Source organism: Quercus robur, chromosome 2 (genome assembly GCF_932294415.1).
Source record: "Quercus robur chromosome 2, dhQueRobu3.1, whole genome shotgun sequence".
Lineage (NCBI taxonomy): Eukaryota > Viridiplantae > Streptophyta > Magnoliopsida > Fagales > Fagaceae > Quercus > Quercus robur.
The window spans coordinates 22296526-22313664 of record NC_065535.1 but is presented as its reverse complement, the minus strand read 5'-3'; the positions used below and the strand labels follow the sequence as shown (position 1 = coordinate 22313664).

Sequence of the window (17139 nt, the reverse complement as noted above, 5' to 3'; positions counted from 1 at the left end):
CGTGATGCGAAGCCTATGGTTGAGGGCTTTGCTGGGAATTGGGCGGGAATTTTCCTGCTCTCTACTCTCTCCTTGGTATAAATACCGCTCAAATCAAACCCTCTTTTTACTTTTAGCATTCACTTAGCTTTAGCACACATACACTAAATCTGCCAACCTTCCCTTTTCATTTGTGATCTTTACAAATACTAAAAGTTTGTCCGAGGAGACCTTCCTTATTTCTATAAGTCTTCACAAATCTCTACACTCTATTTTTCCATATATTTTTCTATTTTTCATACATTTCTTCTTCTCGGCCCTATTTTCTCCCTCCAACCTTTCAAGATCCCTTCAAGCCCTTATAGAAATGGGTAGGTTTAAGTGTCTAGTAGACTCCGAGGAGGAGATAGAGAACTTTAGGGCTCATTACAAGATTCCCCCAAGAGTAAGCATTAGGTATTGCGAAGAGGGGCAATGGCATGAAGATAGGCAAAAAGGAGAGGTAGTAATCCCCATGATTGCCTTCATAGAAGGCGGGATGAGAATCCCCATGGGCACCATTACCAGGGATTACCTTAGGGCCCACAGGTTAGCTCCTACTCAGTGTGCCCCGAATATGTTTAGGATCCTAGGTTCTGTAGATGCCCTCAATGAAAGTATGGGGTTAGGGCTTACCTACCACGACATTAATTGGGTCTACAATCTCCACAACCTAAAGGGACAAGGGTATTACCTGAAGTCCAAGTACCCTGAAGTCAGGCTCATTCAGTGCCTACCTGAATCCAACAAAGGCCTGAAGAAAGACTTTCTCATCGTGTCGGGAAATTGGCACAATGACCTCCCCTGCCTAACGAGAGAGGGGCAGCCAGGTGGGGTTTTGACTTAGAATAGCTATTTTTAAAGTTATATCTTCTGCGTTTTACTTTCTTTCATACCGTTTTTGATCCTTATAGCTTTTCGTTTCTTTAATGATTTTGCAGATAGACACGCTGCCGAGTCGAACTTCAACCTGGTCAACAAGGATAGCCTAGACAAAATCCTTAAGGCTATAGCCTAGACAAAATCCTTAAGGCTAAGGTGTTTATGAACTCGTATAGTCAGTTACGAGCAGCTCACTTGATCCTAGGATATACGCCGATCTCGTCAAGCTTCCAGGCTCCTAAGTGTGTCATAAGGGCCAGAGACCCTTGCCTTCACCGGATAAGCATAGCTGTCCCAGGTTTTCTCCTCCCTCAAGGCGCTCCTGTTCCAAAGGGTACCCTCATCACTCAACCTGTCCCAGAAGGCATCTCGGCCGGTTTTCATATCCCTGAGGGTGTGTCCAAAGTAGCTCTTCAACCTTCCAGCAAGGAGGAAAGCGAGGAGGAGGAAAGGCAGAAAAAGGTCGTGGATGTCTCTGACTCAGACGATCTCTATGAAGTTTTTGACCAACCCTTGTCACCTAAAACGTTAACTGGTGATCTCGGCCAGTCTTCTCAGCCTTTACCCAATCACTTCAAAGAAGTTGCATCTTCAGAGGATGAGATAGGGATCCAAAGGAAACCGAGGTCAACACTTCAAGAGCTTTTGGAGTCTCAGCCGATGAGGGATGCACCTACTAAGGCTCCTTAAACCAGGCTCCTCAGACCAGGCTCCCTACCCCCCCACCTACCTAACCCCTCCAAATCGATCCAGCTGACTCGAAGAGGAAAAGGGGTGATAAAGGCAAGGAGCTGATGGAAGAAAGGAAGACCCTGCCTCCATGAGAAACCGAAAACCAAAGGGCAGCCAAGTAACCCTAAACAATGCAGATGAGGTCAGCCACCGAGGGAGATAAAAGGGCTGACCACCAAGCTGTAGCCCCCGTCTGGGCCCCGCAAATGGAGGTGGATGGAGCTCCCCTCTTAGAGGATGCCTCCATCCGAGACTTCCAACAGGGTACAGTTGGGTATGTGGCAGATGTGGTGGAGCAATCCTTGCTACTGCCCAAGGACATGACTAACCTTAGGTCTATGAGGTAGTATAAAGTCTTCCTTGGACTGAAGAGGGATTTAACAATGGTAAGTTTATTTTTTTTATCCTTTGTATTGTTATATATTTGTCATTATTATTATTATTATTATTCATTTATATATATATTTAATTGCATCTCTTATCCCTTTTTAGGCCATCCAAGCCACCTTCAGGGCCGAGGAGATGGTGAACTACTCCTACCGAAGAATGAAGGAAAAGGAAGGGAGGAGGATTGCAGCCATGGACACCTTCCAAGTGGCTAAAAAAAGCAACAGGGATCTGAAGGCTAAGCTGGCCGAAGAAGAGAAAGAAAGAAAATATGCTGCGGCCGCTTTAAGTAGCACTGAGAAGCAGGTCGAAAGCCAGTGGTTACTTCTTCACAACGCCGAAGACCAGTTGGCTGCCACCAAGGAGTAGATAGATGCCTTTAAAAGAAAATTGGAAAAGATCAGGAAGGCCAAAGACCAAGCTAACAAGGCTAGAGAGGAAGCTGAGAAGGCTCGGGAAGGGGCGCTACAAGAAGGTTACGAGATTGGAGTGGCCGGGACCGAAGACGCCCTTAGGGTTGAGGTCCTAGGGGTGTGTAGGGTTTACTGGGCCCAAGTATGGGATGAAGCCCTTAACTGGGCTGAGGTTAAGCCTTCTTCTGTGCTTAGGAAGGCAGAAAACATCTATTACCCCCCTATTCTAAGGATGACCACTAAAGCATCATCATGTGGTTGGATAGTTCCAAACTTGTCTTCGTCCGAGAAACTCAATGAAGGTCGGATTTCCAGTTTAGCTCTCTTCAGCTCGGAGTTAGGGTCCTCGACTGGCGATCTGGCCACAGACATCACCTTGGTAGGATAAGAACCAATTCTTTCAGGTGCAGCAAAAATGACATTGATTGTACCCAACGGGGGCCTTAAAGAAGCATTCCCCTGAGCCTCTGACCTTGATTGGTCTCCCTGTCTGTTGGATCGGTACAGAAATTGTTGCAACCTCCCCTCCTTAACCAGTTGCTCCAGATGGTTCCACAATGTTCGGTAATCCTTAGTGGTATGTCCCCGGTCTTAGTGGTACTGGCAATAGAGGCTTTGGTTACGCCTCAAAGGATCTCCACTCATCTTGTTCGGCCATTTGAAATACAACTCATTTTTTATCTTCTCTAAAACTTGATGCACTAGTTCTTGGAACATGGTGTTTACCACTTGAAGGGCTGCAGGCCCAGATTGTTCGCCAAAATCTCTCCGGGGTCTGTTATTATTGTAGCGGTCCGACCTGAAATCCCTCATCTCCTGAGGAATAACCTTGCCCTTCCCCTTATCTTGCTGCTAGTCTTCCTCAACCCTATTATACTTGTCAATTTGATCCATGAGTTGACGTATACTAGTAACAGGTTTCCCCATCAAAAACTTCCTTAGGCCATGCTCGGCAGGCAGGCCGAGCTTGAAAGTACTGATGGCTACGTCTTTAAAATCATCATCTATCTTGTTCAACATCTTCCAATATCTGTCCGAGTACATTTTCAGAGTCTCTCCTTCTCTCATGGATAGAGATATCAAGGAAGTCAAAGGACGAGGAGCTCTGCTACACATAATAAAACGAGACCCAAACATTTAGGTGAGTTCCTTAAAAGAATCAATGGAACCTGCTTTCAGATTGTCAAATCACCTCATCGCCACAGTCTCAAGACTGGATGGGAAAACCTTGCACATCAAGGCTTCATTCTTAGAATGTACAACCATCTTTTGATTAAAATGGTTGACATGCTCAACAAGGTCCGTTTTGTTGTTATACAAGGTGAAAGTGGGTTGAGTGAACCGTTGAGGAAGTCTCTCTTCCCCAATCCAGCGTGTGAAGGGCGATTTGGAAATTTGGTTGAGTGCTTTACTCATGGCGTCATTTACCAGGCCTCTCGAAGATGAATTTCTGTTTCTGCGTTAATGGCGGTAGTCTTTATCATTTGAGAAAGACTCGTTGGGGGGAGTTCTGTCTTCGTCCTCCTTATCATCGGAAGAGTAGTCAGAGTTGGAAGGAGCTCGCTTTCTGTGCTCGTGGCGTAAGCTTCTCTTTAGGTAATCAATCTCCTTTTGCATGTTTCTTGCATTCTCCTCATGAGAGACATAGTTTCTACTCCGAGATTGACTCTTACTGGTGTGGGTAGGGTGTACGCTTCCCTCCTGGTCTCTCCTTCGCTTAAGTTCACGAAAATGATCTTGACGTTGAAACCCCATTGATTTTACTTGATTTGGACCTGAACCTACCATCGTTCAAAATCTAACTCACTATCGCACCAGTGATTTCCCACAAACGGCGCCAATTGTAAGGACTAGATTTGAATTCCTAGCCCAACACGTAGATGGACTTGGGCCCAAAAAAGCTCAAAAAGTCCAAAACAATGAATTTGTAGAGAATGGGTTAGAAAACTGGGCTTTAGATAACCGAACAACGAGTTAGATAGGTTTGATGATAGAAGAATTAAAATACACAAGTGTAAACTAAAGAAAAAACGTCCTCAATGAAATTCGAGGACCCTGGTTCTTATATAAAGTTCTTAGGTAACGTTACAAATTTGATTGTAGGCTGCTACAGTGTTTCTTTCCAGGATTTTTCGATCCCTAATTCTCACCCACCCCCTCTCCTTTTATACTGTCTTTCCTTTTCATCTCCACCTTTCTCGTGCATACTAGACGGTCAGTTTAGATACTTGTCCCATCAGCACTCCCCATATGTCTTTATGTAGTAGCTGTAAGGCTAAAATCCACTGTTCAGGCATCACCTCCACATTAATGCAGCCAGAGAGTTAGCTACAGTGCATTTAATGCGGAGGCAGCAGCTTTCACCTAAGATATTTTGGGGCTCCTCCTTATCTAATATCTCTGAAATGCTTGTTTGCTCCAACTGCATTTTCGGGGTCGTCACCCTTGCTGATAAACCATCTTCCAGGACTTTAGCTTAGTCTGGCCGATGACGTTTTCATCCTTGGCACACTTTCTGGAGCTATTATGACCAAATCCCACCTTTCTATTCTTCAACACAGTCTCTTCTGACGAAGGCTCCTCCTTCTCGGGCGAGTCCTTGTCCTCAACTTGGGCCACAGGCTCAATATGTGGGTAGATAATGAACCTCACTGCCCAAGGGCCCTACATATATAAATATATGTGTGTATGTGTGTGTGTGTATTAACGTGATTGTGGTATTTTGCGACTATAGCTTTAACTACCAGACAATAATGCAGGTCTCATTTGTATTTAGAAAAATCACTTCTTCTTTTTTATCTAAAATGCAATACCAAATCCTCTAATTGATAACATTTACCTTACCAGTTAAAAATGTGCCACTTGAAAATCATGACATTAAGAGTTAGGACACTAATTACATGTTAAGAGTTTTGTAGCTAAATTCGCATCCAATGTTCAAATCACTCCTCCTTTATAACTATTGAGTTATAAAAATAAATAAATAAAAGATCCTGTGAGTGATCATGTCTAGCTGAACCATCATCAATTGATAGGCCACACCAGTCCTAATTAAATGATGTGATCTAGATAATGAATATGTTAAAAATACAATGTAATTTTGTGATTGTATTAAGTTATGTCAAGATTCTAAGCACATCTTGAGTCTTGACACCAACTTTATGACAAATCATTATATTAAAAATGTTTTCAAAATCAAAACATTTTCGTTTCCCCAAGTTTATCGAACCAAAACCATTGATACCATCCCACATATATCAATTTTAATGTATGCACAACGCTCTTTCTATTTCACATTGCATGATACTAAATTGTCAGACAACAATTTTAATGTATGCACAACGCTCTTTCTATTTCACATTGCATGATACTAAATTGTCAGACAACGAGTATCATGGGATATCTAACACTTTTCCCACACAACAAAACTCTAGAATTCTAACACTTTTCCCACACACAACAAAACTCTTGAATTTGTGTTTTTGGTTTGAGAACAATTTGACCTTATATATACATTAAATTGCTCTAGGACCCTTAGGATCTTGAGTTTAGGTTAAACCGGTTACACATAAAAGATCAATCATACCTTAGAAGTCTCACTTGACTGTTGATGTTTTCATATAGTTTATTCACTCCCACACAAAACCATAGTGCACGTGTAATAGATGGATATGGATAAATTAGGACCCATCCAAAATAACTTGCTTGGATGGCTAATAATTATTATTTATTTATTTAAAGAGGTAATTTCGCACCTGTTCGTTCATGGCCCATTTCGAAATTCGCCCATTTGCCCTGGTGCGTTTGACTAAGCTTATATGCTTAAGGAGGGGGACAAAAATAACTAACAAATATGCAAGTTTATTCACATAAAAATATATGCAGACTTATTAAAATATTTTTTTTGTCTAATTATCCACACAAAAAAAAAAAAAAAGTTTTGAATTTCTTTTTTTTTAAAAGTTAAGTTTAACCGCAAGGAAGAGGTGAATTGGAAATGAGATTGAAACCAGTTATAAAAGCTTATTTATTTATTATTATTAAGTAATAAAAGCTTTTAGGCCTACAAAAGACGGGCCCAATGCCGACACTGGCCTACCACTGATGTAATTGCATTTGAGAACAATGTCCGAACTTTGAAGCTGAGTGTCTTTTTACAGACCTTTTAAAAGTGGATTGTAAATTTGGACAGCAAGTCGCAAGTCCATATTCATCAACAACAAAAAATAAATAAATAAAGCAAGTCACAACTCCATAACTTGGGAAATTAACAAATTAATTAAATTATGCAAACACCAAACAATGCTCAACTCTGGATTTACTCCGGGAAAGAATGCACAGGCATAGCTTGTAGGAAACAAAAGCTAAATGAAGAAGCTATCCTGTTGACTAAAAACAAAACATCGATTATTCCATCAAATTTATACACGAGCATCCAGCTACCACTACAGCTGGTACCAACAAGAGATGATAGAACAGTTAGGTAAACATGTATTCCTATAAAAAACTGTTGCCACCTGATCCAAGAAAATTCTCACAGATATGTGCAGACATGATGTTCTGAAAGCAATGATGTTGCTCATGAGAAACTTGCCGAATGAATGAATGGACCATTTCGGAAAGTGGACATATTTTCAGATAAGAAGCCTTCTCCTCTGATCAAGCCAGGGAACACACCTTGTCTGGAAATGAGAGTTAGATACTAGTCAATACGAGTTACAGAGCTGGTTTACCATGTCTTAAAATTCATGGTCATACCCCTATTTACCAAAACATAATCATTAAGATACTCCCACCCGGATCCCGACCCCGACCCAAACCCTAGCAATTCAACCTAGAATCAACTGCTCTAGTCTGATGCTGAAGAGATTGTTCCATTGATTACTCTGTTTCTTCAAGGCCTTTCCCTTTTAGGGTCATTACTATAAGAATCAGTTTTCTTTATTCTCTACCATTTCTTTACTAACATCCAGTAAATTTGTCAAAAGAACAAATCAGGATATAGTCAATAATTTTAGATAAACTATCAATCTTATCAAAATTAAAGCATAAGGGCAATTCACCTTGTCTAATGCTACTGCAGCAAAGGCGATTGTCGTCTATGTAAGTTGCTTGGAGACCCATCATCCATGAACCCACTGATGTATCATCATGAGCGTAAGTCTTCAGAGATGCACTGCATATGATAAGTAAACGAAAATGAGATTTAAACTTGTACAAAGGGGATTAAAAATTTACTAATTCAACCACTTCAGTTTAATACAGTGGAAGGAAAGAAATGGTGCCAATATGATTAGCAAAACTACTGAACTCCAACGTCTTGTACAGTTAGCTTATCATAAATCTTTAAGCAGTTTACCGGCTCTCATGGTTTAACTGAAATATATCAATTATTTTTATCACTTGGACTTACAAGGACACCTTTGTTGGAAAAATATGCAAGTTTACAATCAATGAAAGTCATGAACAAACCAATTGGGCTGACCATCAGGCAACTTATAGGCCTCAATTGATAATAAGTCTCAAAACAAAAAACCGAATTTCTGGTAGAAACCACATCCTGTTTTCCCAGTGAAGGCATTGACAACTAACCTGTTTATGTTAACATACTGAGCTAAATTCTTGGAGAGTATTATAAGAGCACTGCCTGCATGTCGGAAGTAACTGAACAAAGAAAAAGTAATCATGGTCAAGTTCCATATCATGGCAATTGGTGCAGCAAGCAGCACCATCGTAAAAAGAAGTGTCAATTACATAATTCATCTCTAAAGGAGGACAGATGCAGGCTGCCCAATACAGTTACAACACATTACTAATTAAAAGACATTAAGTGACATAAAAAGCATTGCATGCTGAATCGCACAAGAATATATGAAAAGCATATATATATATATATAACAGTAATAATAAAAATTTGTTATTAACAATAATAAAAATAATTATAAACTCCAAATTGTTCTCATCCACAAGCTAGATCACTTACGATTTCTCATCACCAAATTTCCACCAATCAGGTTCATACCAAGGCTTTCCCCTGAAAATGAACAACAATTTAGATGCTGAAAAGATGATTTCAATAACCTTTGGATTGAAAATGCTTTCAGGTTAGAGTAAGCAGAGGTTAAAACCTTCCATTTTCTGACAAATGCACTACTAAATATTGATGACAGAAAGGCAAAAAAAAAAAAAAATACACATAATTTAATTTGTTGGTGGCAATATAATAATGTTAAGGTTGCTTGAATTAGCAGCGACATGCCAAAAAGAGTCCGACATACAGATGATAATGAAAATATTATTGTTCGAACTGATTTAATGATTAAAGAAATAATGCTAGTGACATGCCAACAAGGGTCCTATATAACAATGTAGGAACAACTTACATTACCAACAACAAAGGTCCTACAATGGAGGTAATTTAAATTTTTCAGAAAAGAGTATGTTCTTCTGTCAGTCAATAATGATATTAACGAAGGTATAATTATTAACATGACTACAAGATATCAAAAAGTGAACGGCTATCAAAATATCACCATATAGGGCTTTTTAACATTATGAAATAACTAATCAATAAACTACACATTTTTGAAAACAAACATAATTTCAGATAAGCACCTTGTTGTATGCTAAAGTATGTAAAGTTAGTTTAGTTTATCAAATATCAAAGGGGAAAATTAGGCATTCAGGATGCATACTAAAGCATCCTCCCAAAATATCAATCAAAATACATCTGAAAAGGCAGTATAACAGATGGACTATTTCCATCTAATGATATCCACGAAAAATAAAGATCAAATAAAACCAGACTTCTCTAAACAGAAAGCTCATGCCCCTCAAAAGTCTGCCTATTTCTTTCCCTCCATATGGTCAATATGGGACATGCATATAGTAATATCTGTCATGGATGAAAGCAATCACACTTGATGTAAAAAAAGATATAATATAGTATATACTCTTCAGATATCACATCTCCTGACTTCATACACCCAATGTATGCACCATCTTGACCACGACGATGTTCAAGAAGTCCAATTAATGCCTCTGCCAAACCAGAAAACAGTGTAAATGATGTATCAAAATTCTGAATATACCAAACTGTGATGTTCTGGAAAACTAAATGAATATGTAAAAGCATTACCAAGATCAAGGTCTATATTGTCATCAACTTTTACAAAAAAATCTGCATCCCATTTTTGAACTGCAGTACTGAGGAAGAACTTTGCTTTCTTGGGAAGCTCTTCTTGAGCCTCCTCATGACCTTCCTAATACATTATAAGAAAAAAAAGGTCAAACTCTATGCTTTGCATGTTCACTAAGATATACAATGAGAAGCAAGTTACTCAAACTCGAGCATAAACAATCCATCTTAAGGAAATCAAAAGTTTCTTTGCATTAGAAGTTCAATTTATATGGTGAGAATCAGTGTGCTAAGCAGTATTGAGATACTCTGATAAAGCCTAATTATTGAAAGCAAAAGCAAAAAAAAAAGAAAATAAGAAAAGAAAAGTATTCATCCTGGAAGTTAAATTGATTCAAAATGTCCAAATGTCTCTGTTAAGACCCGTCACTAATAAAGATATCAAAATAACAAACTTTCATGCCAATTTGTATAATCCAAATTCCAAAAAGGTGGAAAACTGACCGGTTGAATTTTAATTACATTACTTACTAGAATCAAGAAATCTTTTGTTGAGCGATTTTCCTCATTGATATTGCGATCTAAGCTATCACCTCGATTAGCACTGTCAATTTCAGAAAAAAGAAAAGGAAAATTTAAAGAGAAACACTCTAGTTACCAAAATCGTTGAACTGGTTATTCTAAAAGAGCCAACAAAAAGAAAAAAAAGGCATATACTGATATTTAAGGGTTAAGTTGTTGTAAAAACCTCCGACCAATTACAAAACGTATGACCACTCCTCTTTCTTCAAGTTTTCTCAAGGCATCACCTGTAAAAGCCACAAAGGTGCCCAAAATACATCGCTTAAAAATAGAAGCGTATATATGCTTGAAATTGCTCATTCGCAATACAGACCTCATAGTTTAGACATGCCAAACAACATTGTAAAAATTTATGTAAAGAAAAGAGATAGAGATACAAGAGTAATTGATTCCATGTAAAAAGGAAAGAAAAAAAAAAAAGAAGAAGAAGAAGCACATGTGGAGAATTATGATTAAAGCTTTGTACATCTTGACTTGAAATCAAAATTGCCAGAAAAAAAAAATCCTTGGGAGCTTGCTTAAATATATAAAATGTAATGCTTAAATAATTTAAATATGTCTTGATTGGTTAAACTCCAATCAAATATTGATTAAAAGTGATGCAGGACAATCCAAAACAAAGCAACATGAAAATTAAAGGAAAAAAAAAAAACCCTGTAAGCACGACGTTATCAAAGAAAAAAAGCAAAAGATCAAGTGTTTAAAATATTGTGACAATGATTACTTTAACCAACATGCACCCTTGTATCAATAGATAGTAATAGTGTTCAGATACAAGAAAGTGCAAGAAATGGATGTAAATACCTAGACCTTATGTTAAATGTGACTTTTCCAAAAGTATTTGCAATCTCGATATTTATCAAAGAATGAATAAGTAATAGAAACGGCATAATGAGTGATCAGAAACCCAACTGACCTTTTGGCATCCAAGACCCTCTAAACACATTTCGCTTCAAGCGACTACCAAATCCAGTATAAACTCCAATAACAGCAAGAAGCTTTTTTCCAGAAGAAGACCCACTTTGCTGTAATTGTTTATTGAGGTACCCTTGACTCTTTGCCAAAGTCAATTCCATCTCAGCTTCCACAATCCTCCTCTCCAAATCTCTAAAAACAAACACCATAGATGATACCAATACAAACACTACATAGTGACACACAGTATCATATCAACAATCGAGCAATAAAAAGAACAATAAGAAAGGCAGTACCTGCATCCAAGAACTGTTAGCTTATCTTCAACTGTAAGAATCTTGGGTCTCTGGCAACAATAACACACATTAACATCATAAACATAAATTGAATTGAAAAACACGAAAAAGAAACAGACATCAGCACATATCACCATTCCTCAATTACATTTTGGGCAAAATGCAGAACGACCCACTGTGCTATCAATTTTGTATTATTGACCCCTGACCTTTAGGAATAGTCCAAATTGACCCCTCCATCTATAATTACAATTAACAGAAAATGGTGACCATTTTCTGTCAGTTATAATCAACAAAAAATTAATAGGGAAAGGTAAATTTGGATAATTCTTAAATGTCAAGGGCCACTAAGCCAAATTTGATAGCAGAGGAGTTAGATTGCAACTAACCTATACCCCAGGGATCTTTTTGCAATTTGGCAATTAAGTTTCTTGCGGAAATTGTAAAAAGAGTGAGAGCCTAATAAGAGGAAATTAAAACAGACCTGGAGTGAGTTCTTGTAAAGAAGATTAGTAAGTACTTTTCTGTTCTCGGCGTCTTGCCACAATCTGATTATTGCAAAAAATGCATAAAATTTGGTCAATTTGTTACTGATCCAATTCCAAATCGACTTCATAACAATAACAGTGGAATTGTAATCGCTAATTTGTAATTGAAATCTCATAGATCCTAAATCTACAGCGACGACAATTTTAGCAATGCTAACTGTAACGATTAGTTTGATTTGGCTTAACTAGAATTTGAATAATTAGAGGGAAAATGAAATCTAGGAAATGTAGAAAGAGAGGAAAAAGAGTGAGAGAGAGAGAGAGATTACCGGCCAGCAACGTAGAGCCAGGCAAGGCAAGAGAAGAAGGCCATGAGGAGCGAGGGTTTGGAGGTCTGGAGAGGCTTAGATCTCCATCGCCTTTCTGATTTCATTGTAGTCGGTAAGCCCTCCATCTCGAGATGAAGAGAGAGAGAGAGAGAGTACACTACAATATGTATATGTATATGTGCAATGATTGGTGAGTTTGAAGCAGAGATATGATGGTTTTGATCATTGAGAAAATGGAAGAAGAGAAGTCAGCGACGCGTAACAGACAAGGTTTTGAAATTTTTTTTTTCTCTTTAAAAAAAAAAAAAAAATTTCTAGGAGAGAGATAATAGTATAAAATATAATATAAAATACCTGTAGAAGTGCGGAGCCGTTTCTATTTGATGTGGTCGGTGGAGCTTCCAAGGCCAGGGAAGTCTTGTTTTGAATCTTTTGATGATGTTTGTTGGGCAGGGCTTTCTCTAGTGTTTAGTACAAATATCTCGTGAATTCAAGTTAAGCTTTTAATTTTCGTTAGTGGTTGGTGCACACATCTTTCCGCAAACTTTAAAAATCATGTTTTGAAATCATTTTGGAAAAAATTATTTTTTCAATTTAACTGAAATCATATTTTAAGGACATGATTTCACTTTATACTCACAAAGTGTATGATCAATAAAAAAAAAAAAAAAAAAAAAAGCTATCACCTAAAATTTGTTATAAAATTATTGTGAAAATGTTGTCATTACTCTTTTTAAATAGATTTTAAAACTTTGGAGCATCTCTTAGATTTGTTTTTTTTTTATGCTATATGATGAGATATCCAGTATCCCAAGATTTATTGCATTTTACTTGATTACCATTTTTGTTAATATGAACTTTTTAGAAAAAGATTCTAAAAATAAAAAGTTTTTTTTTTCCTATTTCCTATATAAAAAGCGCAAATGAGCATGTGAACAGTGCTTTGTCAAGCACCTATCTTGCTCTTTGTTTATTGTTTATTTAGTAATTGCAATAACCTTTTTACCCTTAATATACAAGTAGGTTGATATCATTTAAAAAAAAAAAAAATGTATGCATTTGAGGGTTTTTTTTTGTCTTTTTCTATATATACTAGTAAGGGGCTTGCACGTGCTATCTCTTGAGTGAGGAAATTTAAGATAGATATTTTTTTTATTGCATTTTACTTTATTACCATTTTTGTTAATATGAACTTTTTTATAAATAGATTCTAAAAAAAAGTTTGTTTGTTTGTTTTCATTTTTTTTTTTTTTCTATTACCTATATAAAAAAAGCGCGAATGAGCCTATAGTGTTTTGTCAAGTACCTTGCTTGCTCTTTGTTTATTGTTTGTTTAGTAATTGCAATAACCTTTTTACCCTTAATATACAAGTAGGTTGATTCCATTAAAAAAAAAAAAAAAACTGAATGCATTTAAGGATTTGTTTTGTCTTTTTCTATATATACTAGTAAGGGTCTTGCACGTGCTGTCTCTTGAGTGAGGAAATTTAAGATAGAATTTTTTTTTTTTTTTTTTTAAAAGTAGTATCAAACCATGTATTTAAATTTAGAATAGTTATTTAACATATGACTATTTATTATTTTCAAAAAAACATATGGCTATCTATTTAGTGTGGGTTTGGATACTGCTTATTTTACTAAAAACTGAAAACAATAAAAAAAAAATTTTCAGATTACTGTTCACACCAAAAACACTATTCATTTATCTATTTGCACTATTAATGTCCCATGAACAGTGCAATAGGCGCTAGTTTTTTTTTTTTTTAAAAGAAAAAAAGAAAAATGCGTTTGCGTGAAGACGCAGACGCAATCCAAACACTCTCTTAGTATGATAATTTCATAGAAGAAGGTATTTAGTATGAAATGATACCATGTCAGCAGTATCAAAATCCAATAAGTGTGAGACATGTCAGCAAAAAATAACTAACCCACTAACAATTAAAAGACATATGTTAATGGGTAGTTATTTTTGCACAAATGTCTCTCGTTTATTGGATTTTTATACGGATGACGTGGTATCATTTGATACAAAATATTTTTTCATTTCTTAGAACCTATTTACTATAGACAATATGTACTCAAAAAAAAAAAAAAATTCTACTAAGAATGATAACAAATGTCGTCATCTTCCAACAATTAACAATTAAGTTTTGATAAAATATTGTCGCAATATTTAAATTTTCGCAATAAATGATGACATATTTTACAATTGAAACTCTTCATCAAATTAAATAATTACAACCATTTGCAATGAATATTTTTTTATTCATACTTCCTTCTTTATTATTTTATTTTATAAGTCTAATTACGATGTTTAGCTTACTTAATTTTTAATGAACACCTTTTTAAGAAAGAAAACAAATAAAAAAAGAACAAAATAACAAAAGACATATGTTATTGAAGTTTCTACTAGATAAAATTATAAATCTAGAAGATTTAAACCCCTAATAATTAGTGTTCTCTAGGTAACAAACAGAATACTATACATCATCATTTTTACTTTCTAAGTATGATTAACACATAAAACTCAAAATACATAAAGAAAATTTTTGGGACATTCAAATTTAATGAGGCATTTTAGTTGTTGCACAATGAAATATTCTAGGAATCATAAGATTTTGTTAAGGTTTAACTAAGAGAGTAACAAACTAACAGTAGGAGCTATATACTTTGATAGAGAAGCAGAAAATAATCCATCTCCAGATCGTCCAAAGGGTTCGTCCAGAGCCTACAGCGCAGGTTGATCCAAGAGTCAACCCAGAAGAAGGAGAGACGTCCATTAAATAATAGCACCACTCCATAAGTTTAAGTCTCCCATGGACGACAAGATCGTCCATGAGAAGTCGTCAAGTATCCTTGGACGACTAAACCACCCTACACCAGACGGACGAAACCTCAACACTTAGACTTTCAGCAACCCTCAACTATCTCGACAAACCCTTCGAATAAGTTAACTTCCATTTAGCAGTTACCATTTTATATCCGTTGAGGGAGTTTACTCCGGAGTTGTTGGATTCCACAAAACCTGGGGAGGTTATCGAACAAGTAACCGCCCCAGGCTCCCTATATAAGAGACTGGTCTGGACCCGACGGGGGTAAGTCTTTTTCTCAGACACATTTCCAAAACACTTGGAATTTATTCTTCTACAAATCTAACTTCTCCATCGGAGGGGGTTCGACCGGTCTTCTCCGGTCTCCTCTTTTGATCGCATTCTCTTCCTTGCAGGCCATCAACCGCTTGAACAGCCCACCGAAGCCAGGCCATTCTACCTTACTGATTTCGAACATTATCATACTTGTTTACAAATTATAAAGGAGGAAATTATTCAACTTTAAAATTGGAGGGGATGAAACTACCCCAAACATAAAGGAGGAAAGTACTTTTTTCCATAATTCTTTTTTGTTGGAAAAACTATGTGTTTTTTACTTAAACAATGTGTTAAAAAAAAAAAAAAAAAATTCAACCCAAGAAAACTGTGTAAAACTATGAATTTTGGTTCAACAAATTGGCTAAAAGAAAAAAAAGCTCAGGAACACAATAAATGTCACGATATTTTTTCAATACCTTTATTTTAGCTATTGTGGGCCTTGGTATGATATTTTATAATTTTATTTTAGAGTAATGCTACATCTACAACATTTTTACCATAAATCCTAAGTGATAAATTGTTATTAGTTTTTAATTGGGACAACCACTTTAAACTATGCATTAAAAAAAAACAACAAACAAAAAATCAACAAAAGAAAATTGTGCATGAAACAGTGGATTTTTGCCCACCAAATTTGACTAAACCAAAAAAGAAGTATAAGAACACGACAAATTGTCACAATATTTCCACAATATCTTTATTTTCAGCTGTGGTAAGTTTCGGTTTGATATATTATTATTTGTTTTATAGAAATGTTATCTCTATAATATTTTCTTAACAAATTCTAGTTGGCAAATTTTTACTAATTTAAAATGGACCCATGACACTTTTTTATCCATCAATAGTAGCTTACCTATGATTTGTTGTGAAATTAATGTGAAAATGTTGTGGACTTAACATTTTTTTATTTGATCTATAAGAAACTAAGATCTCAACATTTTCACAAAACATTTATTTTTATTTGTGGTTGGTCACAGTCTCATATTTTATTATTTTATTTTGACTTATAAGAAATTGACACCTCAATAATTATGGAAATATTGCGAAATTTGTTGTGTCAGTATAACAATATATATGCAAGCTCATATAATTTTTTTTTTTTTTAAAGAGCACAAACCGATGGCTGAAAAAAAAAATAAAAAATAAAAACAATGAATGATACATATTGAACAAACCAAAAAGTACTGTAATTTTTACACATTCACTCAACAAGTGTTACAACATTTTCACAAAAAATTTGTAGGGCCACAATTCTAGTGGCCCAATCCTTGTTGGTCAAGTCTTGGTCCAAAAAGCCCCACACAATAAATTTTTTGTAGAGTATAGGCTAAAGAACTTGGTTTCAGTTAGCTTAAATGGCTTGTTACATGGGTTAAGAAAATACAGAAAGAAGAACGAAAAAGATGGACGTGAAGAGAGATCCTTCTTAAGTGATCAGGCTCGAAACTTCCTTCCTAGGCATATATTAATATAGTAAAATTTCTTTCCTGTGTTCCTCCTCTCCTCTTTTTTCTGTCCCCCTCTCTTGGGGGACTTTTACATATTATATAGGTCCTCTCCTATCATTTGGACTTTACACTTGTTAATCATCTAAACCCCTACTTGAGCACCTGTCCCATCAGACACCCTTATCAATTCTTTGTGAGTTGCAGTGACCAAGGTAGCACTGTTCAGAAGTCTTTTCTTCATTAATGCGGCCAGGAGAGTAGTTGTGATGCATTTAATGTGGTGGTGGCAGCCTTTGCTGAGATATTTTGGGTTTCCTTCCTTTTTACGTATTTGGGGGATGGACTACAGTGGCTGGGACGCA

The 17139-nt window shown here is 36.2% G+C and overlaps 2 protein-coding genes across 2 annotated transcripts; both read right to left on the bottom strand.

Annotated features, from left to right (window-relative positions):
• Nucleotides 1-3284: 3284 nt before the first annotated feature.
• LOC126696254 (uncharacterized) lies at nt 3285-3848 on the bottom strand. The gene is made up of 2 exons (XM_050393025.1): nt 3625-3848; nt 3285-3540 (listed from the first exon to the last, which is right to left on the bottom strand). The coding sequence occupies exons 1-2, from the start codon at nt 3846-3848 to the stop codon at nt 3285-3287; spliced, it is 480 nt and encodes a 159-aa protein (XP_050248982.1).
• Nucleotides 3849-6691: 2843 nt separating this feature from the next.
• Nucleotides 6692-12666, bottom strand: LOC126712892 (hydroxyproline O-galactosyltransferase HPGT3). The gene is made up of 13 exons (XM_050412418.1): nt 12535-12666; nt 12181-12337; nt 11848-11911; nt 11364-11413; nt 11069-11259; nt 10319-10379; nt 10102-10174; nt 9571-9694; nt 9386-9473; nt 8416-8466; nt 8025-8096; nt 7496-7608; nt 6692-7114 (listed from the first exon to the last, which is right to left on the bottom strand). The coding sequence occupies exons 2-13, from the start codon at nt 12303-12305 to the stop codon at nt 7092-7094; spliced, it is 1035 nt and encodes a 344-aa protein (XP_050268375.1). The 5' UTR covers nt 12306-12337; nt 12535-12666; the 3' UTR covers nt 6692-7091.
• Nucleotides 12667-17139: the final 4473 nt, after the last annotated feature.

Bases quoted from the DNA above. Each gene is read 5' to 3' on its own strand.
- LOC126696254 (XM_050393025.1), bottom strand. From the start codon at position 3,848: ATGAGTAAAGCACTCAACCAAATTTCCAAATCGCCCTTCACACGCTGG. The intron at 3,541-3,624 runs GTGATTTGACAA...TATTATGTGTAG, and splicing joins CTTGAGACTGTGGCGATGAG to CAGAGCTCCTCGTCCTTTGA.
- LOC126712892 (XM_050412418.1), bottom strand. From the start codon at position 12,305: ATGGAGGGCTTACCGACTACAATGAAATCAGAAAGGCGATGGAGATCT. The intron at 9,695-10,101 runs GTAAGTAATGTA...ATAATGTATTAG, and splicing joins CAAAAGATTTCTTGATTCTA to GAAGGTCATGAGGAGGCTCA. The intron at 7,115-7,495 runs GTGAATTGCCCT...TCTCATTTCCAG, and splicing joins CTGCAGTAGCATTAGACAAG to ACAAGGTGTGTTCCCTGGCT.